At 38.5% G+C, this 27,387-nt stretch overlaps 2 protein-coding genes across 5 annotated transcripts in view; one reads left to right on the plus strand and one right to left on the minus strand.

The window, feature by feature from the left end:
- Window positions 1-92: 92 nt before the first annotated feature.
- Window positions 93-3,234, minus strand: RPS27A (ribosomal protein S27a). Its single transcript, XM_054575436.1, has 6 exons — window positions 3,170-3,234; window positions 3,005-3,069; window positions 2,473-2,527; window positions 1,948-2,033; window positions 1,454-1,585; window positions 93-274 (listed from the first exon to the last, which is right to left on the minus strand). Exons 2-6 carry the CDS (start codon window positions 3,050-3,052, stop codon window positions 125-127), a joined length of 471 nt encoding a protein of 156 aa, XP_054431411.1. The 5' UTR covers window positions 3,053-3,069; window positions 3,170-3,234; the 3' UTR covers window positions 93-124.
- Window positions 3,235-7,922: 4,688 nt separating this feature from the next.
- The window catches only part of CLHC1 (clathrin heavy chain linker domain containing 1), a 31,541-nt gene continuing 12,076 nt past the window's right edge, over window positions 7,923-27,387 (plus strand). The window contains exons 1-8 of one of the 4 annotated variants that reach the window (XM_054575386.1): window positions 7,923-8,099; window positions 12,049-12,236; window positions 14,772-14,905; window positions 16,655-16,856; window positions 16,970-17,082; window positions 17,473-17,557; window positions 18,903-19,009; window positions 22,230-22,404. In XM_054575386.1, coding sequence (XP_054431361.1) covers window positions 7,923-8,099; window positions 12,049-12,236; window positions 14,772-14,905; window positions 16,655-16,856; window positions 16,970-17,082; window positions 17,473-17,557; window positions 18,903-19,009; window positions 22,230-22,404 — 1,181 coding nt within the window. Of the gene's footprint in view, window positions 8,100-12,048; window positions 12,237-14,771; window positions 14,906-16,654; window positions 16,857-16,969; window positions 17,083-17,472; window positions 17,558-18,902; window positions 19,010-22,229; window positions 22,405-27,387 lie in introns of those variants that run through there. The other 3 variants (XM_054575388.1, XM_054575389.1, XM_054575390.1) reach the window with 3 other exon arrangements.

The following is a 27,387-nucleotide window of genomic DNA, read 5'->3' on the forward strand; positions in this document are numbered from 1 at the left end:
ATGGAAGTCTGCCAATGTACAACTTGAGAGAAATGGTGTGATCCATCAATTGGATGCTTAAAAAAACTCACTGGAATACAATTCATTAAATGTTAGTTCATGTCTTTTATTAACCCATATACAATTACTTGTCTTCTGGTTTGTTGAAGCAATAGGTCAGACAACATTTGCCACAATAGTGTCTGTCAAAGTGGCTGGCCATAAAAACTCCAGCACCACATTCATCTGAAGGACACTCCCGACGAAGGCGACTGATTTTGCCATTCTCATCCACCTAAAAAGTACAAACCTGTTACTTAACATAATTTTACAACATATTTCGAAGTCTAAGTGACTCAAAATATTTAGCTATCTAATCACACAATGGTAGTTTTTAGTACTTGTAAACCAAAACATCCCAAATCCTCACCAGCAATTACTACAACACATTTGCTCAGAGTTCATTCAAGTCCAGCCTTGGAACGCAAAGTGATAGACACAGCTAAGAACTGAACCCAGATGTGACTTCAAAATCAAGCCTAGTTTGCAACAAGCAGCTAAAGGTAAGCCCCATTATCAAAAGCTTGTTCAACAATTAAACAGGAAAAATACTTTCATATTAAAGTGTTTGAAACCAGGTATGCCAATGAAATTTATTAATCTAAACCCTGACCGTGTAGCTCGATTGGGCTCGTCTTGCAAAGCAAAAGGTCACCAATTCAATTTCCAGTCAGAGCACATGCCTGGTTTGCAGGTTTAGTCCCTAGTCAGGGCACATGTAATAGGCAACAGATCTCTCTTTTTCCCTCCCTTCTGCCTCTCTAAAAATAAAATCTTAAAATTTGCCTAATAGGCAAAAATTTATTTTTAATAAATTGGCTCTCTTTCAACTGTGTTTAAGATCTTATTCATTTATTCATTCATTTTTAGAAAGAGAAAACATCAATCATTTGCTTCTCAAATGCCTCCAGCATCTGGCCTGCAACCCTGGTGTGTGGCAACTGGGCATCCAACTAGCAACCTTTCTATCTGCAGAAGACACCCAACCCACTAAGCCACACCAGTAAGGGCTCAACTGGGTTTCTTTGGTTCACATATTTGTATTTCTCTTTTGTAAACAGCATAGTCAGTGTTCATTTTCCAGCAGAGAGATTAATCTTTACTTAAAGTTACTGTTTAAAAAGCATAGTAAAAATTTTTTTAAGTTTGATCTACCAATATTTTCCCTTCCTAACATTTTTCCCCAATTCAGTTTTTTCCCCCGCCTCAAGATTTTTACAAGTATCACATGTGTTCTTCCAATTTAACATAACTTAATTTTTCTACATTTAACTCTTCAATCCTAAGGCTCTATTATCATTTTCCTCCAGGTGTTCCTGGGCATTTAGTGACTGTTCTTCCAAAATTAAAATGCTAGTTTTTAAATACAAAATAAGTCTGTATGACTGAGAAATAAAGAAAGAAATAGGCTCACTTTGTAGTATTTCAGGACAGCCAGCTTAACCTTCTTTCTCTTATGCTTATTCTTCTTGGGAGTGGTGTAAGACTTCTTCTTCCTTTTCTTAGCACCACCACGAAGTCTCAACACAAGATGAAGAGTAGACTCCTGTTAATGAAACAGAGCATGAAACAGGCTTTAAAAGCGATTACATTAATGCTCATGCCCCAGTAAGAATGGAAAACTAGTGCTACACATCCGATTACATGCAGTAGGAAGATAAAGGAGTCTTGGAGGGAAAAATGTCTGATTCTTAACTAGTTTCTAGGGAGATTAATTAACACATTAAATTACACCATGGGATGCAATCTGCAAAATCCAGATGTGAGAAACTACAGCAGTGCTTCTCAAATGTTAGTGTAAGCATTACCTGGGACACCTTGCTACTCTAACAGCGGTCTTCCCACTTACATGTATTTGTCAAAAATTTTAAGATTATATTTAAAGAGCTGCTCTTTCCAATAACAGACCTTTTGAATGTTGTAGTCAGACAAAGTACGCCCGTCTTCCAGCTGCTTGCCAGCAAAGATCAGTCTTTGCTGATCAGGAGGAATTCCTAATGAAAAAAAGAAAAAAAATTAAGTCACCACAGAATAAGCCTCTGCTGAAGGTTTACACATAATTGTGAATGAAATGGCACTAATAGCTGTGAGCATTCTTACTGCAGGATAAGCATGGTTTTAAATGTTTACAAATTTTACCTTGTGTAATCATTACCAATACTTAATACAGGTTAATACAATCTTCATCTTGCAGATGAGGAAACGGGTGTAGAGAAATAGGTCATCCAAGTTCACACACGTGAAATGGCACTGCAGCTTGGTCCCATGCTTATAAACGTGTGTCTACCACGTCACTCCAAAAGCACTTCACCCGGTCCATCTGACCTCTTCCCACCCCGCCAGGACCCCGCCAGGACCCCGCCTGTGTAGCACCCGCAGGGAGGCTGGAGCTTCCGGAAGTTAGTACTTCTGCACTTAAGAAATACTACTTGCCTTCCTTATCCTGGATCTTGGCCTTCACATTTTCTATTGTATCCGAGGGTTCAACCTAAGAGTTTTAAAATGCCAATGAATTGTTAACAAACTAGAATACAAACTCACTTCAATTTGGCTGTCACCCCACAACAAAGCCGGGGGGCGGGGGGGCCGCAGTTTCCCCCCCCGAGCGGCCGCCTCACCCGGTGGGCTGGCCCCCACCCCGGACAGCCGAGCGAGCGCACTCCCTCAGCCCCGTGGGCGGGGGGGGGGGGCGGAAGGCGCCGGCTGCGCCACACGCGCCACCCTCTCCCGGCCCGGCGCCCCTTCGCAGGACCCCTGCTTTGATCGCCGCCAGGGAAGCGCTAGGCCCAGATTTCAGGCACGCAAAACCAGCCCCAGGCCCCTGCTCAGCCCACAGCCCGGAACTCAGGGCCAGGCTGCCCCTCCCTGACTTAGAAACACGTTGCCCACAGAAAGAGCGCGGGTGCCGGAATCCACGTCCGGGCCTTACTCAAGCCTCGGGCCCCTCACACCACCTGGCCCGTACCTCGAGAGTGATGGTCTTCCCCGTAAGGGTTTTCACGAAAATCTGCATCTTGGCGGCGACTCCACCTGAGGTGCAGGAAGAGGAAGAGGCGGGTTAGAACTGGGGACACAAGACAGGGAGACGGTAGCCCGCCGGCCAGGGAGCGCCCGCAAAGCACACACTCACCGCAGATGGCGGATCGGAAAGGAAGAGCCGCGCGCAGGCCCACAGGGTTTCCCGGGGCCGCCGCCGGAGGCCACACCTCTTAGGTGACCACACCAAGTGCCTGACTGCTGTCACAGCGGCTATCTAACCACGTGCCAAACTAGCTGACGAACCTCGTTTCTTCTCTAGCGTGGGCTTACTTCTCACTTGAATCCCCAGCATGCTCTCGGGATAATAGAGTTAAACACCTTAAAAATCTCTTTAAAAGGCTTTTCCCATACAGCGAACGTGGCTGAGGGGTCTTTAAAAGAGGCTGGTATTGAGAGGGCCTCATTGAGGAAACGGAGGTAATTGAAGTGTCTCCTGGGAACTGTAGTTTTTCACTGCTTTCTATGGCCTGGAACTACTTGTCCCAAGATGCAGTTCCACACGCCAGGTTCCCTAGTTACTATCTCCAAGCACTGGCGTCGGGGTTTGGAGAAAGGGATTAAGGTGAGGAGGGAGGAAGAGTGACGCGCTGTACTGTTTTCAGGGAAGGTGGAAACGGGTCGAAAGTGACTAGGAGGAAACGGAAAGGGGCTGGGGAAGTTTAGTGGAACGAAAATACCGTTCTCCTACTAACAGGTAGTCTAGGGCTGAGGATTAGTCCGCTACCGCCGGCTGCTCTTTGGACCTGCAAGGGAAGGGAGCTCCTGTGGCCAGCTCCAGGCAAACTGAAAAATATGTGATACCTTCAGACACCTCGGGTTCATTTTTCTTTTCTTTCTTTGTTTCTTTGTTTCTTTCTTTTTCTTTTCTTTTTTTCTTTTTTTGCCCTGTAGCCCCGCCTCCTTCAACCCCCAATTCTCTGCTTCTGTAAGGAGGTTTCTGGGCCTGGTTTGTCGTGGGAAACGGTTTAATATGTTGGAAATCCTAGGAGCGGTTTAAATGAAGCCATACTGGAAAGAAATCAGCGGAAGTGTTATTTAGTTGTAGAATGTCCAAATTTGTACGTTGTGAGTGGTGGTGAAGGTCCAAAGAGGAAGACTTTGGAGCGTGTGTAGGATGCTCTCCTGGCAAGCTGGGGTAACTACAAGGGAGTTATGTCCTTACCTTAGTCTCTGTCCACTGCACAAACCATGGAATCCTTTCTAATGTACCCTCCTACTGCCATCTCTTTTTATCTCTGTGCCTTACCCTCTGTGTCCCCATCCCCAGATTCAGGCCCTCCTTAATTTTCTCCTGGAAGTTTTCGGTATCTTGTAACTTGTCTCTAACCTTTTCTCCTTTTCTAATCCACCTTCACTTTTGTCTGCAAAATATTCTAAAAAGTAAGATGATTATGCCATTATTCTACTTCACCTTCAGGATAAAATCCAAATTCTTTAGTATGATATTCAGCTCTGCCTCCCTTATGTCCTAATGTACTAAGCCTGTGACTTGCTTTATACTATTGAGTTAATTGAAGTTACTGTACTCTCTCACGCTTTGGCACTTCAGAAGAATCCATTCTTATTCCTGCAACATTCTTTGTCCCATATTCTTACAACTAGTCTCCACCTTTACAACAAAACTGGAAAGAGTTGTGTATACTCTGTGTCTCCAATTCCGCTTTCATTGACTGCACCCACTCCTGTTAGCGTCTGTCCCCACCATTCTAGAGGAATAGCTCTTGTGGTCACTAATGACTTCCATGTTGCTAAATTCAATGGTAGTTTAATCTTACATGTTTTGTCAGCAGCATTTGACACAGTTGATCAGTCCCTCCTTATTTGAAACAATTTCTTCACCTGACTTCCAGGATACCCTCTCATTTCTATTTCCCTGGATACTCTTTTTATAGGCTCTTTTGCTGCTTCCTGTTGAACTACCAGACCTCTAAACTTTGGAGTTATTTCCCCAAGGCCCAGTCCTTAGACCTCTGCTTTGTTCACATTTCCCAGGTCATTTTCATTCTACCTCACAAGTCTTTAAAATACCATTTGTATGCAGACCAGCTTCACATATCCTGCTGTCTACTCAATATCTCTAATAGGCAAGCCCCAGACTCCTAATCTCTTCCCATCTCCATAAATGGCAATTTCCATCTTTCTTAGAATGCATAAGGCCAGAAACTTTATGGTAATCTTTGATTGCTCCCTCATACCTACATCTAATCCCTCAGCAAATCTTCTTGGCTTTGTTTCAAATATATGTGCAGAACAGTTCTCAACAACTCCACTGCTACCATCCTGATTCAAGCCACTATCATCTTTCTCCCAGATTATTGCAGTAGCTTCCTAACAGTTATTCAGGCTTTGATCCTTGTCTTCACAAAGCAGCAAGAGCAATTTTTTGAAAATGTAAGTTAGCTTCCCTGGCCAGATAGCTCAGTTGGTTAGAGTGTCGTTCCGATACACCGAGGTTTGCAGGTTTGATCTCCAGTCATAGCACATACAAGAAGAAACCAATTAACGCATAAATAAGTGGAACAACATTCTCTCTCTCTCCCTCTCTCTCCTCCCCCAACCCTTTTTCCCTCCCTCCGTTCTTCCCTCTCTAAAATCAATACATTAAAAAAAAAAAAGAAGAAGAAAATGCAAGTCAGCTGTCACTCTTCTGCTCATAGCCTGCCAGTGGCTTCCCATCGCACTCAAATTAAGCCTAAGTTCCTGTAAGTGAGGCTGTCTCTCTCTAGCACTGGAGTGCTTGGAGGCCACAGTCCTCTTGCCAAGTCTGTCCAGAGAAGGGCACCTTTTTCTAACCTGCACAAAGGTGCTCATGTGCTGGTAGTGGTCCTGCCCTCAAGGCCCTGTATACATGATCTGGCTACTACCTATCTGACCTTCTCTCTCCCTTTCTCATTCTCTTCTATCCCCACTGGCCATCTTGCCGTTCCTCACACGTGCTGTCCTGCCTTAAGGCCTTTGGATGTGCTTTTTCTGCCTCAACCACTCTACTCCCAGAAGGCTACATGACCCACTTTTATCAAATTTCTGAAAAATCACCTTATCAGTGAGGACTTTTCCTTAATTTAATGCCTTATATAAAATAGCACCCTCCCACCTTCCTTATTCTCTAGCACTCCTTCCCAGTTTCATTTTTTCTGGTACAACTTAACCTCCATCTGTCATACTGTATTTTCACTGTGTGTTGTCTTTCTCTCTACTTGAACATAACCTGTGGGCGATTAAGGACTATGTTTTTTCAGTGCTATGTCTCCAGCCTTTAGGATAGTGGCAGACACACAGAAGATGCCCCTAAATATTTATTGAATAAATAAATTTAGCACAACTTAAGCCTTGCCCTAGATGTGGTTCCTTTGATGTTGTCCCATGTTTTCCTGCCCTCTCCCACAGGCAAGTGAGATGCCCCTCTGGGCTTTTGTAGCCCATTGTGCCCACCTCTGTCACACTTCCTTCTCTGCTCTGTACCAGTGGCTCTTTTAAGCAAACCCAATAGACTTGACTGGGAACCTTTGTGATTTGTTTTCTCTGTATCCCTAAGTTTCTAATATGAATGAATGAATGAACTGTAATCTGAGTTGGTTATGTAACTCAGTGGCATTTTGTAGATGCTGAGGAACAGTCACGTCGGCTGTGTTCTGAAGTCATGTCTTCTGAGAAAGAATTGCTGTAACTATTGATTATGGAGGAAATATTTGGTACTTACTCTGCTAGAAACTGAATTATGCGCTGGAATGCATATGGGTGGGAAAGAATAATTGGGAATGAGAACATTTTGGTTCCTGATCTTGTAAAACTTACAGCCTACTGGAAAAGACTACTTAACAACATGGAAAAGTTGTTAAACTTTTAATACTAAGTGAAAAAAATTAGGATACAAAACTGAATAACAGTGATCCTAATTTTTAAATTATAAAAATTGGAAGGAAATACCCCAAAACATTAAATAGTTGTTATATTTAGGTGGTGGAGTTCTGAATGATTTTTGTTTTTTCATTAATCTTTTGTTTATATTTTATGAAATTTATGGTGTGATTATATACTTCTGTAATGGAGGGAGGAGGGAAGAATTAAAATATTTTGCCTTGCCAGACATTTTTAAGCAAACATTGGCTGTGTCTGATGTTAATGGTACACGATCTCAGAAACCACCTACTCTATCCAGCCCTAGCTGGTTAGTGATTCTTTACTGAGAGAGCAATAGGATGGAGCTGCTTAAAAACTGTACTCAGAAAAGTACTGCTTCTTATGTTTGGCATCATTCATGGATGGATTTAGAAAGTCCTGACTCATTACTTTTCAATTAGCCCATTCATATTAAAGATAAGAATCATAATAAAGTTTATCCTCAAAGTAAATGTATGAATTATTTACAGCTATTGTGCACTGGATGACTGTGAATTGGTCAGGGAGGCATGCGGGTAGAGAAGTTTTTGATCTTGTTTGTGCCATCAGGAGGTTTCCAAACTTGTGTTCCCACGTGAAACAAATAAACAAAATGCTAAACCTTCTGTTAGGAAGTGTTGAGTATTGAGAAACCATCACTCATATGATACATGTATGTGTGATTAGTAAGAGAAGAGTTCTTTATTGGTATTTTTATCTCAGAGGGATAGCACATGACAGTAGAATAGATTAGACCTTTTAATTCACAGGTTGGAATATTTATCTCAGAGATCTATAAGGTATTTTTTTACATTTGTTTTAGATGAATATTTGACTTAATTTATTTGAAGCTTTAGACTAATCGATGGCCTTTTCTTCTTTTAGGCTCATCAAAGTTTTGGCTTCGTTGCAAAAGCAAGTCAAGACTTAACTTTTCTCTAGTGAATAAGTATGCAGATTATGACATGTCAGTTCAAGAAATAAAGAAACATGCCGTCCTCCCTCCTATCATTAGTAGAAGTGACAAGGAATTTTTGGAAAGTATGCAAAGATACATAATTACAGAAACTGAAAGAGTGGGCTGTAATGAGGAAGGACCTGCTGATGAATATTACATCATATACCGAAACGTTTTTGATAAGGTATCATAATATTCTTAAGACAATGGAATTTTCATGGGGAAGAAATGGTCTTTCTTGACAACTAGTGTTCCTGTTTTAGTAACACCACTACTTATTAGACATCTGCCAATTTTGAGAAGTTCATCCATTTTGTTTGAAAGGGGTGAATGGGGAAAATGCAATGTTACATTCATTGCTAGACAGTTAATGAGTGATTCAACTGTTTTAGCTAAAGCGCAAGCTATCAGTTTTTGAGCAACACCTAGTTGTGCTCTCTAACAACATTTTGACCTTCCATCTGAAAGCATTGTCTGTTCTAGGGCTGTACCACCCTGAATGCTCCTGATCTCATCTGAAATTATCACCTGATTTTTGAGGGACTGAGCTGCAAGCAGGGATCTGGCAGTTCCTTGTTGTTTTAGGTTTATGGTATCATTATAGTCTTGGTTTAGATTTGATCTAGCACAGTGATTTTCAAACTTTTTCATCTAATGGTACACATAAACTACTAAAATTCTGCGGCACACCAAAATTTATATTTTTTACCTATCTGACAAAAAATAGGTATAATTTTTATTCTTTCACACCGGACAGCTATTGTTGTATTGGCTGTTGTCATTTTTTTATTTGACAATCTAAGGGAAAAGAGGTCAGTGCTCCTGACTGAATAGTCAAGTATTGCATGTTTTAAAATTTTTTGTGGCACCCCAGTTGAAAATAGCTGATCTGGCATATTAAATTGAGACCCCTTGTAGATTAGAGGTCTAGATAGGTGCAGTTCACAGGGGGTGTGACTAGATTGAACATTGGAAATATGGAGGTGAGATTAGCAAGTGCTATGGCTTATATAACATTTGATCTTGCTCTGCAAGGTTTTAGTAATACCTGTTTTTCCTTATGAACAATTGCAGTTTGTCCACCAATCCTAGTTTTGTAACCTTGCTTTATTTTTTTAACTCCTCTCCCCTTAGAAGGTGCCCTGACAGTGTAATAAGTGAAATCAGCAATCTTTTCTCCTTACCTGGAAGAAATATTTACTTATCTTAAGACTTCTGTAAACTATTGGTCTTTGAATAGAACAGCCACAGGCAAAATTGGATTCAGTCTTTTCTTTAGTTATTAAATAGTATACACACTGTGAGTCTTATTTTTTCTTTAAATAAAAACATAGTGCCTCCTTATAAGGAAAAGTGAGGAGAAAGTAGTGATATATACCTACTAGTGGAATCAAGATAATTGGTGCAGATCTATAAGAGCATAAATTAGAGAAACAATCTTTTCTTCCTTGTAAGTCATCTAGGAAATCCTTTAAAATGGTACACTGGCAGATTAGCTTAATTTTATATGCTGTTATGATTAATGATATTACCTTGGTGTTTTAGTTACTAAGGAATATATTAGATGAGTGTTTAAAGATAGTGTTTTGAATAGTTTTCATAAATATCAAAAATCATGCTGAGACTCTACATTCTGAAGTTGACAAAGGAAAGTTATCGTAACTGTGACATGCTTATCTTTGCATGCTCAAATGCCAATGCTTGTCAGAGTTACATGAAGAGCTGTTTGCTTTAAATTAGTATAGTTATAATGAAGTCATTTTGGAGGTAGTTTTGGTAAATTTAATTCTTATAGCTAAGATATGGGATTAAATAAAAGATAATATCTGCACCTACAGTCTTTTTCTCTCTACCTCCAATATTTCCATTTGGACTAATTGTACATTGTACAATTATAAACTGTGTATTTGTACCTTTTGAAGAATCCTATTCTTCATGACAAAGAGGAGATCTGAAATATAAATCTCTTGGTATTTACAGAAACTTTTTTTCTAGCTTCTCAATAAGATAACCTGCCTTTCCATTTTCATGTTGTTATAGCACATTGCATTGTTAATAAACTATTAATGACTGCCTTCTGTAATCTTCCTTCACTTTTGGAAGGATCCAGTTGGGCAGAAGATGAAAGTATCAACTTGCATCTCTAAGTACTTGATATCAGAGAACAAATAACAAATTTTATTTAAAATCAAAGATGGAATATTTGACCTGGAGAACCATGCCTGAGCAAGGATTACCTGAGACTCATAACCAGAGTTGAGGGTAGGTTGTAAAGAGAGTCAAAGACTTAGCAACAAACAGTGAGCTTCTATAGAAATGGGCAAATTATTGAAGCAGCTGGACTCTGGAAAGTGGCTGGTCTTTTGTGTTTGTGGTAGCACATTGTACAAATAGTCTAGATTGATATACAGAAGCTGAGGTGGAATGGATACCATTCCTCTTCTCCCTCAGACCCCAGTTGCTGGTAAGTATAGCTCTGGTTTTCTTGTGTTTAATGGAAACTACCAATACAGGAGTCTCAAATTTGAATGCCAGTAGAGGTGAGGAAGGTCATTAAGGAATCAAGGGGGACAGTGGTAAAATGAAGGACAAATTCAGTCTAATGCTCCAGCTGATTATTGCCATTGAGGAATGGTGGTTCCATGTCAGCAGAATTTTCATAATTTTCCAGAGAAGTTGGAAATACGGTTTTCAGGTGAAATTTCCTAAATTTTAAAATATTTTGTGGGTCAAGCAAAACCATCCTACCTGTGGCATGCCACTCGGTCTCCTTTAATTCAATGCATGATCTATGCATTCTCAAAGGTTCCCATGAGTGTTCTGAAATCTGTTTCTTCTAGTAGACAGATATTAGGAGTTTATCAATGTATTGCTACAAGTCTTTTTTTCTCTCCATTAATGTATCTGAATTGTCTTGGGTTGTGGTAGCACATCCCAAGTTTTATAAGTGTGTGGAGTGGAGGATGACCAGGAACAGCGTAATTTGAAAGACCACAGAATAATGGCTTCTATTTTATTATGGGCTCCTGGGTGGCAGTTCCCCTGACTTAGATTGATGGGTAGTATGGTCATTGCAAAAAGACAACCAGTATCACCCTGTCAGATACCCTATTTTGGTACTTCCCATTGATCCTTAATCTCCTTGTATCATTTCTTTAGAGACCAGATGTCTTCCTGGATAATTGTTTTCTAGATATTGTCTAGCTAACAGAAGATTAGTGGGGGATACCAGAGACTAGAGATGTAGCAGGGGTAGAAAGCATAACTGTAGCTTTCAGAGAAAAATTATGGATTATCAATGAAAGAGAATTGGTCACATCTATTCTCTTTACACATCATTCCCTTCTGATATCCTTATGAGGACAACTTGGAAACCATTAATTATTTGTAATTTTTTAAAACATTTTAAATATTTCTTATTTATTTTTGCATGGGTAATACATATATAAGATAAAAGAAGAAAAAAGGAGAAAGAAGAAAAACATACAATGGAAAGTCCAGTTGTCCTCTTATCAGACTCTCTTTCCCTCTGCTTCTCTGCAGGCATCCACTGTTTCTATTTTCTTCCATTATTCCTCCAAAGGTAGTCTGTCCCTGAACACCATTGGAAACCATGAGTGTGCAGTCATGAGGGATTTCTTACAGTTTTGCTTGATATATTGGGAATAGAAATGCAGTTTGAGAGTATTGATCAGGCAGCATGAGCTAGTAGGTTAGAAAAACAAGGAGGTGAATGTAGTCCAGGATTTTAAGATCGGAATGAAGTCAGAGACTAGATTTAGAGGTGGTAAGGGATGATACGTAATTATATATAAAAGATCCAGAATTGAGATAATTAGAACTGGTATTGGTTTTAACTGACCGCATAATGTATGTGTTCATACTAAGTACAGTAAAATATCTTTTTCTCTTGTATTTAAGCTCATAGTACTGTGACAAGGGGCACAATTCAGGAAATATTATCTTTGATACCCAGTCATATTTATGTAAACTCTAAATTTGTAAAATTTTAGACATTTAATTGTTCATCATGTTTTATTTAAAATATAATCTATAATGCTATTTGCGATGTTTTTGATCCATAGTGTTTTAGGAAAAAATTCAGTAACATAGGCAGAAAAATCATATTTCAGGTAATAGAATATGTCACTGCATACAAATCCATTCTTACCTCAATCAAAAAAGAATATGATGCCTTTATTGAGAAGATAAAGAAAGACCAAAGAACTGTATTTAATCTTCATGGAAAACTTAAAGCTTTGGCAGCAGAGCCCACGACATTGGTATATCACAGGAAACGGACAATCCAACTCGAAGCAAAGTAAGTATATTAGTAAATAGCCCAAAAGGTGATAATTGTTAAGTTGGTTATATTAACCAGCTGGTGTAACTATAACCAGTGGTTCTCAGTCTTTTTGAATTATAGTTTTATTGTGAAGCCATGTTCTCATGTTATCTTTACTACCAGCTTGAAATGACTATATTTTTTACTTAAAATTCTGTTTTAGAATTTTCTATCTCTTTGAATAATTGGAGGCACATCTTAGAATCACAAAATTAGGGTTGTAAGTAGTTGCTCCAGGTAATTTCTTGTGTGGAAGGTTTGACAGTACAATTTCCTGAGTACTGTCTGAATTAGATCACTTAATTCTGTGATGCACAAAGGTAAGTAACCTAGTAGGAGAGGACCAAATGCTCACTCTTGTCGAGTAGTCTCATATTCCCAGGGTTCCTTCCATTTGGTAAATGATAGCCACATTATTTTTATAATTTCAAATCAACTTGGAAAATTATGCAAAGTTTGACCTGGTAATATGGCAGGCTAGATGTTGGATCTTCCTATTTGGGAAAAATGCTACATAGAATATATACTTTTAAATCTTTCCAAAAGCAACAGGAAGCTGACAAGATAGGAAGAGATTATCAGGCAGACTTATAACACAAGACAAAAGAGAAGAGGAGCACTAAAGCTTCTATGGCCCTGAGAACATTTATCAAAACTAGTGATCATAAGCTTCAGTTTTTAGCAGGGCGCAGGGGGACAAAAGACAGAGCCTAAGATCTGCCCAAGGGGTGTAGTCTACTGGGAAATCCTCCCCATTCAAAGCTGGGATGAGAAAGGGCTACACCCTTGTAGAGTGAACCAAGGGTGAACTGCCCCAGCCTTAGGGACTGCATGGAAAATTATCTTCTGCTCAGCAGACTGCTAATGGGAACAGGGCTTTAGGGGGTGAGGAAATGTTCTGGCACTAAAAATGGTAGTGGTTGTACAACTCTGAATATACTAAAATTCACGGAATTGTATACCTTACAAGGGTTACTTTTAAGGCGTATGAACCTTTTAAGGTGTATGAATAAAGCTATTATAAAAAAAGACATGGAGGACAGAATGAAAAAGTCATATTTTTATGTTTAATCACAACTCTAAAAGAGAATGTGGGACAGGTACAATATTTGAAAGGATAAAAGCTGAGAATTCTTTAGAACTGGTGAAAGATAGCAATTTACAGATATGGGAGGCCCAAAAAAATACCAAGTAAATAAGAAATACTCAACTAGATTTATTGTAGTAAAATTGCCAAAGATAAAGAGATCACAGAAGTAGCTACAGAAAAGGGCAACAATTAGATATTTTCCAACATGTGGTAGCATATACTGGGATATCGTTCCTTCTTTTGACTGACTAATATCCCATTGTATACTACATTTTGTTTACTTGTCTGTTGATGGGTACTTGGGCTGTTTCCACCTTTGGCTGTTGTGAATAATGTCACTGTAAACATTCATGTACAAGCATCTATTTGGGTCCCTGCTTTCAATTATTTTGAAATTCTGCTTACTTTTAACTTTGCTTTTTCCCCCCCACAAGCATAAGTTTATTTGGATGAAAGCCAAAAGATATTTTATTTCCACAGTCCCCCTTCCGTAAACATATAAGCTCTTGTTCTAAGCTCTCTATAGTTACCAAGAACTCTCTATAATAAATGCATGCAGGCAGCAGTTATCTACTGACAGACTTGTTTTTAATTTGCCAAAACCCTGTGACATTTATGTATAGAATTTACTTTAATCTGTTATTATCTCCCTGGGCCAATGTATCAGTAAATAAGCTAGGAAGCAAACTTAATAGAATGCTTAAAAGGTTATATCTGCTTCTTGCTCTTTAAGATCCCCATTTCAGGAGTAACTCAGTTTTATCTCAAAGATCGTTCCTCTAGCTCTAGGACCAGCATTGCTGTAGTAGGCTGAATAGTGGCCCCCAAAGGTGTCAGGTCCTAATCCTGGGAACCAGGAAATGTTACCTTATTTGGGGAAGGGGGCTTTGCAGATGTGATTACTTTAAAGCTCTTGAGATAGGGAGATTATCTCGGATTATCCGGGTGGGCTGTCACAGTGTGCTTATAAGGGAGGGAGAGAAGGAGTGTTGACAGGAGCAGAGATAGAAGTGCTGCAGCCACGGAAGGCCAGCGGGCCCCTGGCAGCTTGAAAAAGCAAGGCCTGATTAGAGGAAGCAGGTCCCGACAGCACTTTGTTTTGGGCCCGGTGATCCTGATTTTGCTGGCCTCCTGACTGAGAATTTCTGTTGTTTTAAGTCACCAAGTTGGTAGTAATTTGCTATGGCAACCGTAAAAACGTAAACAATTACTTACAAAAAGTATTTTATTGTCGCCTTGAAAGAAAATTATTGTGAGGTTAGTAAACTTTTAGAGGGGGCACTGTTTTGTAAACTACAACCTAAATCTATAATGGTTAAAAATAATAATTAGCCAAAATAATTTAACCTGTTTTATTATAAATCTTATGATTAAATAATTGTTATTTGAAAGAAATGTAAGAAAGCCTTTCTGTTTTTCAGAATGAGGATTATTGAAAATAATTCCTCAAAGATTCAACTGCAAATAGACAAAATGAAACAACTTAGGGCAGAGTGGGACATGAAAGAAGTAAAACATTTTCCTTTCTCTAAAGATCCTTCAAAACCTATTCCAGGTACTGTATTTTGTGTAAAATATTTGGAAGAAATTCTAATTGTCCCGAGTTATTACTTATACAGACTAATATATATGTGCTGTGTGTACATTTTCCAAGTATACCAGGACTTTATCCATATTTTATAGACAACTGTAGCCAGGACTCTAGGTAGAAACAAGGGAATAAGAATACCCTAAAAAATTAAGGAGTTCCAGTCTAACTCGATTATAAAAGTATAATGGTTCTTAAAGCGTGGTTCTTGGTCAGCATCAGCTTTAACTTGGAACCTGTTAGAAATGCCAATTCTTTGGCCCCACTGCAGACTTACTGTACCAGAACCCCAAGGATGGGGTTGGGGTGGGGTTGGGGCTAGAGCCCAAGAGTCAGTGTTTTAACAGGTTCTCCAGGTGGTTCTGATGTACTTAAAGTTTGAGAACCCATGGTACAATACATGCAAAAACTGTAGTGTTTTAAGTTCTGGTGAATATTGTTGACTCTATGTCAGCATTCACTGGTTCCTCATCTTCAGCTAAGCCTCATTTTAAGAAATTGTAGCGTATCCTGGAATTTACCCAGGATGCTGAGAAGTTTGTATGATGAATAGATGGAGGAATTACATATATTTGTCCTGGAGACAAGAAAGCCTTTGAGAATAGAAAACTATATTCAAAACCCTTACGAATTTCAACTAGTGGTTAGCCAGAAGCAGAACCAATAGGCGGAATTATTAGGAAGTCAGATTTGGATTCAATAGCAGAATATATGTCTTGACATAATGAGCTACACCAGAGGATTTCAGCTGAGGTTGAATGATCAGCCTTTGTTTGGTGGAGGCAGGGACTAGATTCCCTTTCAAATATAAAATTATGACTAACAAAATAAGGATAAGATATATATGAATAAATACAGAATAACTGACAAATTGATTAAATGCTGAAAGGATTCAGGGTAAGGGAATGATTAAAATTGAGTAGGATTAATACAGGGGGTTTCTGGAGGAGAATTTTGAGGTGTGCTTTCAAAGGCAACAGTTAGCCCTGACCAGTGTGCTCAGCTGATTGTGTGTTGTCCCACAAAACAAAGCGTTGCTGGTTTGATTCCTGGTCAGGGCGCATGCCATACAGGAGACGATCAATGTTTTCTCCCATATCACTGTTTCTCTCCTCTTTCTCCCTTCGTTCCCCTCTCTCAAATAAATAAATAAATAAATAAAGACAACAGTTAGCCTGAATGAGAAGGGAAGTCATTTGAAGTTTGTGTGTCCGTGTTGTTATAAATAATGAGTAAAACGGGCAATTTGAGAGAGAGAAAACTAAAGATATGGCTGGCATTTTATAAGCTTTGTATTGGGAAAAAATAAACAGATTACCTTGGGGATAGCTCTAGTAGTTTAATGAATTATTTGGTTAGAAATCACTGGGAAGAAATCCTGAATTGTTAGGCAGAAGCTCTTAGCGTTATTGAGTAACAGTGATATTTAGAGTTTGCAAGGTCATTACAAACCTGATGACCAAAAGTGATGAGGTCATTAAAATTTTTCTTAAGAGGCTAAGGTTTGGAGAATCAATCTTTGAGTCTTCATTGATATGTTTAAAAACTGTTAGCCATCTAAAACTGTATGTCCTGTTTAATGTTCAGTAAACTACAAGTTCATGCTACCATTTCTTAATTATCCTTTGATATAGAGAACTCTCTGACCTCGTTTGCTTTTGATCACAAGAGTCCCATACATGGCTTGCTGGTTTGATTTGTCCCTTTTATCCATAGGCATGACTCTGGAAGAATCCGTTAATTTAGATGCTCTCAATAAATACCTGAAACATCTTGAAGATAAATATGCAGAAATTAAACAATTAATGTCAAAAAAATATGTACCAGCTCAGAGGAAGGCAGATTTAGAGGAGGAAATGATTGTAATATTAAAACGGCGAGATGTAGCTGAAAATCTGAACAAAGAATTACAGTTTCGGTATGCAAGTTGATTATATATTTCTAAAGTTTGAAGCTTTTATCTGTGTTTGTTCTAGTATTCTGCTATTTGATTTTAGGTTCAGTATGTTGTTGATGTTTTTATCTTTATAGTCATCAAAGACTGAAGATTATTTCATATGCACTTACTTCATGGATGAAATCTGATATGAGCAGCTCATTTCAAGACTTCGTGAAACAAATTGAGAAAACTAAAGATTTATACGGTAGTTTATCTATATATTTAATTAATACAAGTAATGGAAAACATTACTCTTTTCCCCGAGAAAGCTAAAGAGTAGGGATTTTCCTAGGCTGAGTTTAAGGGAAGCAAAAATATATTTATTTCTGTTAGGTGTCTGTTACCCTGTGGGAGTCTCCCTTCACTAGCCAACAGGTCATTGGTAAAGAATGGACTTGGCAAGCCAAGGAGATGGTGTACCTGAAAATGTACCTTAAAATAAGGAGGGAAGGGAAAGAGAAGCCACTCAGTTTAGAAGAGGTTGGTGCTGATAGAAACCATAGTATTAAGTTGTTGATATGAAACATCTATATGCTTATTATTTTCTATTGATATAGCCTTAAATATCATCTGATGGCTCTTTCAATATTCATAGGTGACCAAGGCATTGTTGAAGAACTATGTGAAGATGATCCAAGCAAGGCAAAAGAAGCTGAAATTTTGCTTTACTACATTGAAAGGCAAATAGTTCAAAAGCTTTTATTTTTCTGTGTTATAGTAATATTGCATTTATTAAATATATAGCATGTATTTAGCATCTTGATAAGCTGTGGTTTCTAGCTTTTGTATCTTTAAAATCTTACCCTAGTACACAAATTAGAAAATAAGCTAGAATTTTAAAACATAGATTCTTTATGAAAAAATACTAGATTGGTAGATTTCAGAGACTACAGGTGGATTGTAGTGTTGATTTAAGTTTTACTTATATTTTTCTTACATTGCCTCACCACCGACTTGATGTTATAAAATGTTTTGGAGAATGTCTTTTTGAGTCATCATATTATCCTAATTCAGTCTTTTTGTCCTCATTATTTTCATCCTATGACATAGTAAAAAGGCATATTTTTGCCCAATACTTATTATTTTATACAATGTATAATAGAGGCTCAAAGAAATTTAAGACTTTATTCTTTAAGAGGTTAATTCATAGGCTATAAAGTCAGTATGTAATGAACATAGGTAATATTCCTAATCTGACATTTTAAATAGTTTTAACTGCAGTAAAATATGCTGTAAATAAGGAGTGAAGGCTATTTTGGGAAACACCAAAGCCTGTGTTATTTCCTCATATAATATGCATCTCTAAGTCTACCAGCTTGAGATATGAGAGAGAACCCTTGTTGAGGTTAAAAGTTTTATGTATTTTGCATGATATTACTTTGGTGTTTCTCCTCTCTAGGGTTCCACGTTTATTATTTTCAATACTGTGTAAATCATGTTTGCCATAGTTTTATTAATTGTGAGATAAGGGCTGATTTGAAGACATTCTGCCCTAGGAAGAGTAATAGAAGCTGAAATTATTTGAACTATTTTCGTCTCCTTTTTAATTGGGAGTCTGATGCCTGGCAGAGCAACATAGGTCTCTGAATACCAAGGACACCTCTTGATCTTCAACTTGGCAGCCTTTGTGTTCAATTAATATTTCCCCTAGGTGAGCCTCTAAGCAGATTGCCCTCCTTTCCCCAGATTCCCCCTTTTATCTGGAGATGATATGAGAGAAAAAAATCTGAGCTCATTGTATATTCACTTCCAACTCTGTCCATACTCTAAGACTTGCTATAAATACTACAGGAATAAAGTACAGGATCAGGTTCAAAGTCAGCTGGCAGATGAGAGTTTTATTCTGAGGCTGTAGGAATGATGTGAAAAGTGAAAAAACATCTTATAGAGTGAATGAATCTAGTTATTTATTAGATTTGCTTTTCTATACTACTATGCCACTATGTTTAGTTGGTATTAGACATTTCTAATCAGCTTTCTTTTTGTATACTCTTTATAATGTATAATGAAATACAATGACTATAGATTCAACGAATTAATCTCACTTGGTGAATATGAGAAGGCAGTTTGTTTTGCAGCGAGGAGTCCTAGAAGAATTCTTCAAAACATTGGGACAGTGAATAAATTTAAGGGTAAGCGTTGCTCTCTGAACCTTATATGTGGATGCAAATTTTACTTTTTCCCCGTGATAGAATGGAAAGAGTATTGAACTGGGAGACTAAAGATCTAAGCTCCAGTCTTTTCTCGACCATTTACTTAGCTTCCTTAGCTATAATATTAAAAGGTTTGATTAGGTTTTCTAAGTACATTATGAAATATTTTATGTATACAGAAAAGCATGGAGAAAAATAACAGCCATATACTCACTATCAAGATTTAATGTTAACACTGTTAAATTTGTTCTCCCTCCTTTTATTTTTTTAACTTTTAATTTTATTTTTTTCCTTTTTATTGAATTTATTGAGTCAACACTGGTTAAAATTTTACAGGTCTCAGGTGCACAATTCTACAATATGTCATCTGTACACTGTATTGTGCGTTCACCACCCCAAGTCAAGTCTCTGTCCAGTTATCCCCCTACACCCTCCTTCACCTCCCTCTGCCCACTGTTCCACTTCCTTTTAAAAACAGCTTTGTTGTTGTAAACTGATACATATTCAACAAAATATACCTATTTAAAGTACATAATTTGGTAAGTTTTGACATGCGTATCACCCCAAATTTCCCTCATTCCCCTCAAGGATCCCTCTCTCCCTCTACTTCTCACGCCACCCACCTCTCCCTCTCACAGCTTCCCCTCCAGTCCCTAGGCAACTGCTAGTCTGCTTTGCATTTTCTAGTATTTTATATACATAGAATTACATAATAGGCATTCTTTTTTACTGACTTCTTACACTCAGCATAATTATTTTGACATTCATCCCTGTTGTACTTACCAATAGTTTACTCTATTTATGAGCGGTATTCCATTGTATGAATATAAGTTCTTTATCAGATAAGTGATTTGCCAATATTTTCTCTCAATTTGTGACTTGTATTTTCATTCTCTCAACAGTATCTTTCTAAGGGTAGAAGTTTTTAAATTTCGTTGAAGTCTAATTTGAGAATTTTTCTTTTATGGATTGTGGCATTAGTACCTAAGAAATCTGTGCCTAATCTGCAGAGTTGTTTCTTCTAATTATTAATAAGGATTTTACAGTTTTAGGTTTACATTTAGATCTGTGATCCAATTTGAATTTTTATATATGGTGCAAGGTACATGTCAAACTTTATCCATCAGGTGGCTGTCATTTGGGTTGTTTCCACTTTTTAGTGATTATGAATAATGAGGCTATGAACATTTGTACACAAGTTGCTGTGTGGACGTATGTTTTTATTTCTCTTGGTTAGATACTTGGGAGTGGAATTGCTGGGTTATATGGTAACTATATGTTAATTCTTAGAGGAACTGCTAAACAGTTGTTACTACTTTCCATTCCCACCAGCAATGTGTTTGGGTTCCAGTTTCTCCACATTTTTATCAATACTCACTAATCTGTGTGAAGTAGTATCTTACTGTGGTTTTGATTTCCATGTCCCTAATGACTAACAAGGTTGATCATCTTTTTGTGTATATATATTGGCCATTGGTACGTCTTCTTTGGAGATATTTCTATTCTTTGCTCATTTAAACATTGCAGTATTTATGTTTTTTATTAATGAGTTGCAAGAGTTCTTTCTATATTCTGGATAAAAATCTCTTATCAGATAGATGATATGCAAGTATTTTATTTCAGTTGATTGGATCATCCTTTCACTTTTTTTAAAAAGATTTTATTTATTCATTTTTAGAGAGGGGAAGGGAGGGAGAAAGAGAGGGAGAGAAACATCCAACAGCTGCCTCTCACATTCTCGCAACCAGAGACCTGGACCACAACCCAGTCATGTGGCCTGACTGGGAATCAAACCAGCGGCTTTTCAGTTCACAGGCCAGTGCTCAACCCACTGAGCCACACCAGCCAGGGCTCCTTTCACTTTCTTTATGGTGTTTTTTGAAGCACAAAAATTTTTAACCTTTTTTAAGTTCAATTTTTCAATTTTTTTTTTATGGCTATGCTTTTGCTGTTGAACCTAAAACTCTTTGTCTAACTTAAAATCCTGTGTTTTCTTCTAAGAGATTTATATATTTAGGTCTATGATCTAATTTGAGTTAATTTTTGTGTATGGTGTAAGGTAGGGGTCCAAATGTATTCCTTTGCATGTGGGTATCTAGTTTCCCCAGCCCCATTTGTTAAGAAAAAGAGTTGCCTTTGTCCATTGAATTTTATGGTCCCTTGTCAAAAATCAATTGACCAGGGTTTATTTCTTAACTCTTAATTCTATTCTGTTGCTCCAGATTTTTATCCTATGCCAATAGCATACCATCTTGATTACAATAGCTTTCTAGTAAATTTTGAGATTGGAAGTGTCAGTCCATCTTTTTTTCGATTAATATTAGCATAGTATATTTTTTATACTTTTAATCTATTTCTGTCTTTGTTTAAAGTCAGTATCTTTTAGATAATATATACTTGGATCCTACTTTTTTATACAATCTGACAATCTTTGCCTTTAAAATGCAGTGTTTAGATCATTTATATTTAATGTGATTGTTGACATAGTTGAGTTTTATTTGCTTTCTATTTTCCTCTCTTCTGTGTTACTTTTTCTCTCTTTTTTTCTACCTTCTTTTGGATTGGTTTAATTTTTTATGATTCCATTTCTCTTCGTTGATTTACAAGCTATAACTTTTTGTTGACTCATTTGGTTGTTACTTTAGGATTTATAGATTAAATCTTTAATTTAGCACATTCTATCCTCAGGTGATATTATACCACTTGATGTACTATATAAAAACAGTAATTTCTAAATTTTTATATTGATAGCATATACCATTTTTGGGTCTTCATTCCTTTGTGTAGGTTTATATTTCTATCTGGTATCATTTTCCTTCTGCTTTAAAGACTACGTTTAACATTTCTTACAGTGTGGTCTGTTGGTGGTATATTTTTTCAGTTTTTTAAAGTTCCTTTTGGAGACTCTGATGGAGATTCCATTCCACGCTTCTCTTCTAGCTTCTCAGTGGCTGTCAACATTTTCTGGTATTCCTTGGCCTAAGACACTTCACTTCAATCTCTGCCTTGGCTTTCACAAAGCATGTAATGTTTAGTTATCCAAAATGTAAAGTTTAATCCATAAGTATTAGTTAAAATTACAAGTATGTAATTTTTTATTAAATTTTTTAGAAAATGCAAAAATGAAAATAATATGAAGTAAGAAAAAGCAAACTATTACTTAAAATATTTGACTTAAAAACTGTTCTTCTCTCTGTAGCTGTTGGAAAAATTAGAGGAAAGCCTTCTCCATTGCTCTTATTTTTTGAAGCTATCTTCAGCACAAGTCATGCTCATAGACGTCCTGTTAATGCAGAACTCACCCTGGAAGGAATCAAATGTGGATTATCTGAAAAACGTTTAGATTTAGTTATCAACTGGATCACTCAGGAAAAGTAAGCAAAATTAAACTTTTAACTTAATTTTGATATTGGATTAAGGAAGTTCTCAAAAATTTAATAGTTTTCCTTATCAACACATTACTTTAGCATTTATTTCAGGTCCCTATTACAATTAGTCAGAAAGTATTTATTAAGCATTCATGGAGTAATGGGCTTAGTCACAACCGATCAGGAGTTGACTCATGGCAGTTTATAAGATGATTTATAACTACCTAATGATGGATGGAACTTGATCAGTAAGGATAGAAAAGAATTGATTAATATCATGCTGTTTAGTTAGAGGAATGAGTTTCCTCTACCTGATTCCAAATAGGTTGTGGGTACATGTAAAGGGAAACACGGGAGAAAATGTATAAGCAGGAGGAACATGGACCAAGGTAGCATTTAGGAGAACATACAAACCAGAGAGGACAGGCAGGAGGTGTCTTCCTGGAGCCAGCACAGGTTAACAGATTTGTACCAGGGTTCCCTGGAACCAAAGCCTGAGGCAGGAATTTGGGTGCACAGGATTGATAGAGGGAGCCCTTCTGAAGAAAATGTGTAAGTGAAGCAGAATCGGAAGGAGGAAAGAGCCAAGCCACGATATGACCTCAGGCACGTTCTAACCTTGGCATTATTTATAGAGGGATGGCTCTAGAGTATAAGCCACACCACAGAGCTAGTCCACCTTGGGGCAAGGGGCCACTTTTTATACCTCTTTATCAGTCATGCAGGGGCTGTGGGCTGCCTGGATGGAGCGGGAGTACATAACTTCATGGGCATGGTAGCGCTCACCAACCAAGGGCGATTCACTGGAAGGGAGGGACCTGTGAGCCACTGCCAGTCAATTCTCAGAGTGGCTGAGGAAGAGCATCCTGGCCCAGTAAAGAGGATTTGGGCAAAACAGCAAAACAGCATCTACATCAGTTATCTATTTGCATAACACAAATCTATTTGCTTCTCACAGTAAGTTCATTCCATCCAGGCACAACTTCTCTAGGATCCTGTGGTCATAATTCTGGGGGAAGCTTAAAAGAGGAGGGTTGCCCTGACCTGTGTGGCTCCATTGGTTGGATGTCATCCCACAAAGTGAAAGGTCCCCTGTTCGATTCCCTGTGACGCCTAGGTTACAGGTTCAGTCCCTTGTCAGGGTGTGTGTGAGAGGCAACCAACTGATGTTTCTCTCTCACATTAAGGTTTCTCTCCCTCTCTTTCACCCTCCTTTCCTGTCTCTCTAAGAAAAAAAGAGGAGGGTTAATGGGATGAACTATATAGCCCTTGTCATTACAATTTGTTCTACAGCCGTAATTTGTTTTTTACAACTTTATTGAGATATAATTTACATACAATAACCTATACATATGTAAAGTGTACAATTTGATAGGTTTTTTTTTTTTAAAAAAACCAGCATTATGGAGATAAAATTGACATATAATGAACTGCACATGTTTAAAGGGTACAGTTTGACAGGTTTTGACATATGTATATGCCTGTGAAATCATCACAATCGAAATAAAAACAAATCCCATGACCTTCGAGTGTTTCCTTGTCGCCCTTTATAATGCCTCTTCCTTCCTTCCGCCCCATCATTTTACACCCCTCCTCATCTCCAGGTAACCACTGATCTGCTTTCTGTCACTACAGATTAGTTTGCTTTTTCTAGAATTTTATGTAAACAAACTCAAACATTATGTGTTCTTTTATTCTTCTTGATCTGGCTTCTTGCAATTATAATTACTTTGAGATTCATCAGTATTAATTAGTGTTCCTCATCTTTCTCCTCTATTACCCATTTTAGATTCTTTTCACTCTTACACTTCCTTCTGTTGGTGTTCATGGTTTGTCCAGTGGATTGATTGTGGTTACCATGCCTTTATCAAGCCATGGCTATTGATTTACCCACTAACAGTTTTCAATTGGCATGGGACTACTCAGAGATATCCCAGTAGATCATCTGCTACCTGTAACAGACAACTATATACCATTTGAAAATCAACTGCTGGGTCCTGCTAAAATTAGAGTGTTTATCCATGGAACATCAATGACTGTGCAACTAGAGGTGCTCATCATGATTTGGATTCTGATAGACTCACCAAGTCATAAGATCAGGTGGGCTCAGAAGAGCCAAAATCAGGTACAACCAGGATCATGTTCAAGCAGGCTTAGAGCACACAAGCTTCACGAATAGGTGGCCCGGAACCCATGCCAACTGCCACTGAATGACTGATACCTCCTGCACAGCTCTTACCTATGACCTCGGGCTAGGGTGGGGTTACCTAAGACCAGCAGATAGTGGAATCAAGCACCCAAACTTGGTTCATGGATGGTTCAGGTGGGGACAAACATGGAGCGACATCCTTCAGGATGGAGTGAACTCTTTAAACCAGTGACAATTATATAATGCTGTATCCCCAATAGGCAGAATACTTGAGTCTGAAAAATAAGAGTGGCTCTGCTCAACTGTAACTACCAGAAGCCCAGTGAGGGAGTGTATTAGCATTCTCCAGAGAAACCGATTCAGTAGGATATGTATATATTCTGTATATATATTATAAGAAACTTGCTCGTGTAATTATGGAGGCTGAGAAGTTCCAAGATTTGCAGTCAGCAAGCTGGAGACCTAAGAGAACTGATGGTGTAAATTTCAGTCCAAAAGCCCCCGGGGTCAGGACCCAAGAAGAGCCATTACTTCTGTTTGAGTCCAAAGGCTGGAAAAGACTGATGTTACAGCTAAAATAGTCAGGCTGGAGGAGTTTCCTCTTATTTGAGGGAGGGCCTCTTATTCTTTCTCTGCTATTAAGGCCTTCAGTTGATTGCCACCCACATTCAGGAGGGCCGTCTGCTTTACTCAGTGTACCAATTCAAATGTTACCCTCATCCAAATACATCATCACAGGTACACCCAAAATAATGTTTGACCAAATACCTGGGCACTCCTCGGCCTAGTCAAGTTGACATAAAATTAAACATCACAAGGAGTTTGTACTTCCTCTGCCTATGTTAGGCTCTGTGAGCCGGGAGGTCCTGATTGACTTTGATTATCATGACAACATAGGACTGTTGCTACATAACAGGGCAGAGAGGAATATATTTGGCACTCAGATTCCCTATTCCCTTCAAGAGAGCATGACGCTTGGATGCTGGTGCATGTCATTTACTGATAGACTCCCTGGGAAATATTTAAGGGAAGAAGTAGCTAGGATAGAAGAGGGGAAAGAGCCAAGCAAGGATGTGAACTCAGATAAGTCTAGTATTAGCCAGTATTAAACAGAGAGGGGCTGTGGAGCATAAACCATACCATGGAGTTGTTTCCCTTGGATATGGGATTGGCCTTTTGTATCCCTTATTAGTTAGTCATCAGCTCTAGACCACTGTGGGATTGAAAGATAAGCATAATCTAGGCGAGTTGCCTCCAGTGAGCTGAGGTCAATTCTTTGGAGAAGAGGGCATCTGTGAACTGTTCGTAGTCAATTGGAGAAGGCATGGCCCAGTAAAGGGGACCTGGGTGAGGCACCAAAACAATGTCTACCAGCTTATGAAGATCAATATGGGGATGGATACCAGCTTTTGCTGGGTCTATGTGCACAAGGTTCGGGCTGTGAGTATTGGAAGGCAGAGTGAGGAAAGGCCTCCCTGTCATCACTCTAGTAGGCATGGCCGGCTTATTTCGCAACCGAAGGGCTATGCTTCCTTGGCTCTGAATGCATGGGGACGGAGGATACATATTAGAGAGGGTTACAATTATCATCTTTGACAACTGTCTCAGCCCTGACTGGTGTGGCTCAGTGGATTGAGTGCCGGCCTGCAAACCAAAAGGTCGCTGGTACAATTCCCATTCAGGCACATGCCTGGTTTGCAGGCCAGGTCCCCAGTTGGGGGAGTGTGAGAGGCAGCAGATAGATGTTTTCTCTTACACATCCATGTTTTCTCTCCCTGTCTTTCTCCCTCTCTTCCCCTCTCTCTAAATAAATAATTAAAAAAAATTTTTAAAACTGTATCACAAGGGAGATGGATGGACTAATGTAAGCATTCCCCAAATAACAAATTCATGACTTAGAAATGTCCCAAACATAAAAATGCTAATTTGCATACTACTGACTGCTGCCACCCACCTGTTCCAAATTCACCATTTTCCTTGCATGACTCTGGATAGTCCTGAAGCTATTCTGGGTGGATGGCACTATTGTCTTACCAGTGCAAAGTATCTTTCTCCCACCACCTCTTTGGGGCCTTCAGTTACAGTTACTGGGCATTCACATAATAGTTAATTCTGTTTTAGGAAATTTCTTCATGTGTATACACTTCTTTTTACTCTGCCTCCTTTCTTTCTCTGCCTGGTTATACTCTGTACCCTCTACAAAAAGTACGTGTCAGGGAGCACTGGAAATGGTTCAGATGTGAGGGCATTATCAGAAAGTTCATGCTCATTGCCAACACATGTTATGTAGTGCAAAGTTACCTCACATAAGTTTAATTTGTTTACATATACTAATGGTTCTTGACCCATTCTACCTCTTAGTTGCAAGGATATAAATTCTTGTCCTTGTCAGTGTGACTCAGTTGGTTGGGCATCCTCCCACAAACAGAAAGGTCGCTTGTTCAAATCCTGGTCAGGGCACGTGCCTGGATTGTAGTTCTAGTCCCCTGTCAGGATGCATACAGAAGGCAACTGTTTGATGTTTTTCTCTCTCACATCAATGTTTCTCCTCCCCTTTCTCCCTTGCTTCCCCTCTCTTAAAAAAAAAAAATCAAAAATTTAAAAATAAAATAAAAAAAAAGTATAAATTCTTGCCCTGGCTGGGTAGCTCAGTTGGTTAGAGCATTGTCTGAATATGCCAATGTTGTGGGTTTGATCCCTGGTCAGGGCATAAATTGGGAAAATACTACCACTTTTAAGGATCCTGAGATGATATAATAGAATACTCAAGACAATTCGCATTCTTTATTCTTAGCCTCTGTCCCTTGGTCTTTGACTCTGATAATCAGGCCTTTACCACA

Source organism: Pteronotus mesoamericanus, unplaced genomic scaffold (genome assembly GCF_021234165.1).
Source record: "Pteronotus mesoamericanus isolate MK-2021 breed Mesoamerican mustached bat unplaced genomic scaffold, CSHL_Meso_final contig_291, whole genome shotgun sequence".
Classification (NCBI taxonomy): Eukaryota; Metazoa; Chordata; class Mammalia; order Chiroptera; family Mormoopidae; genus Pteronotus; species Pteronotus mesoamericanus.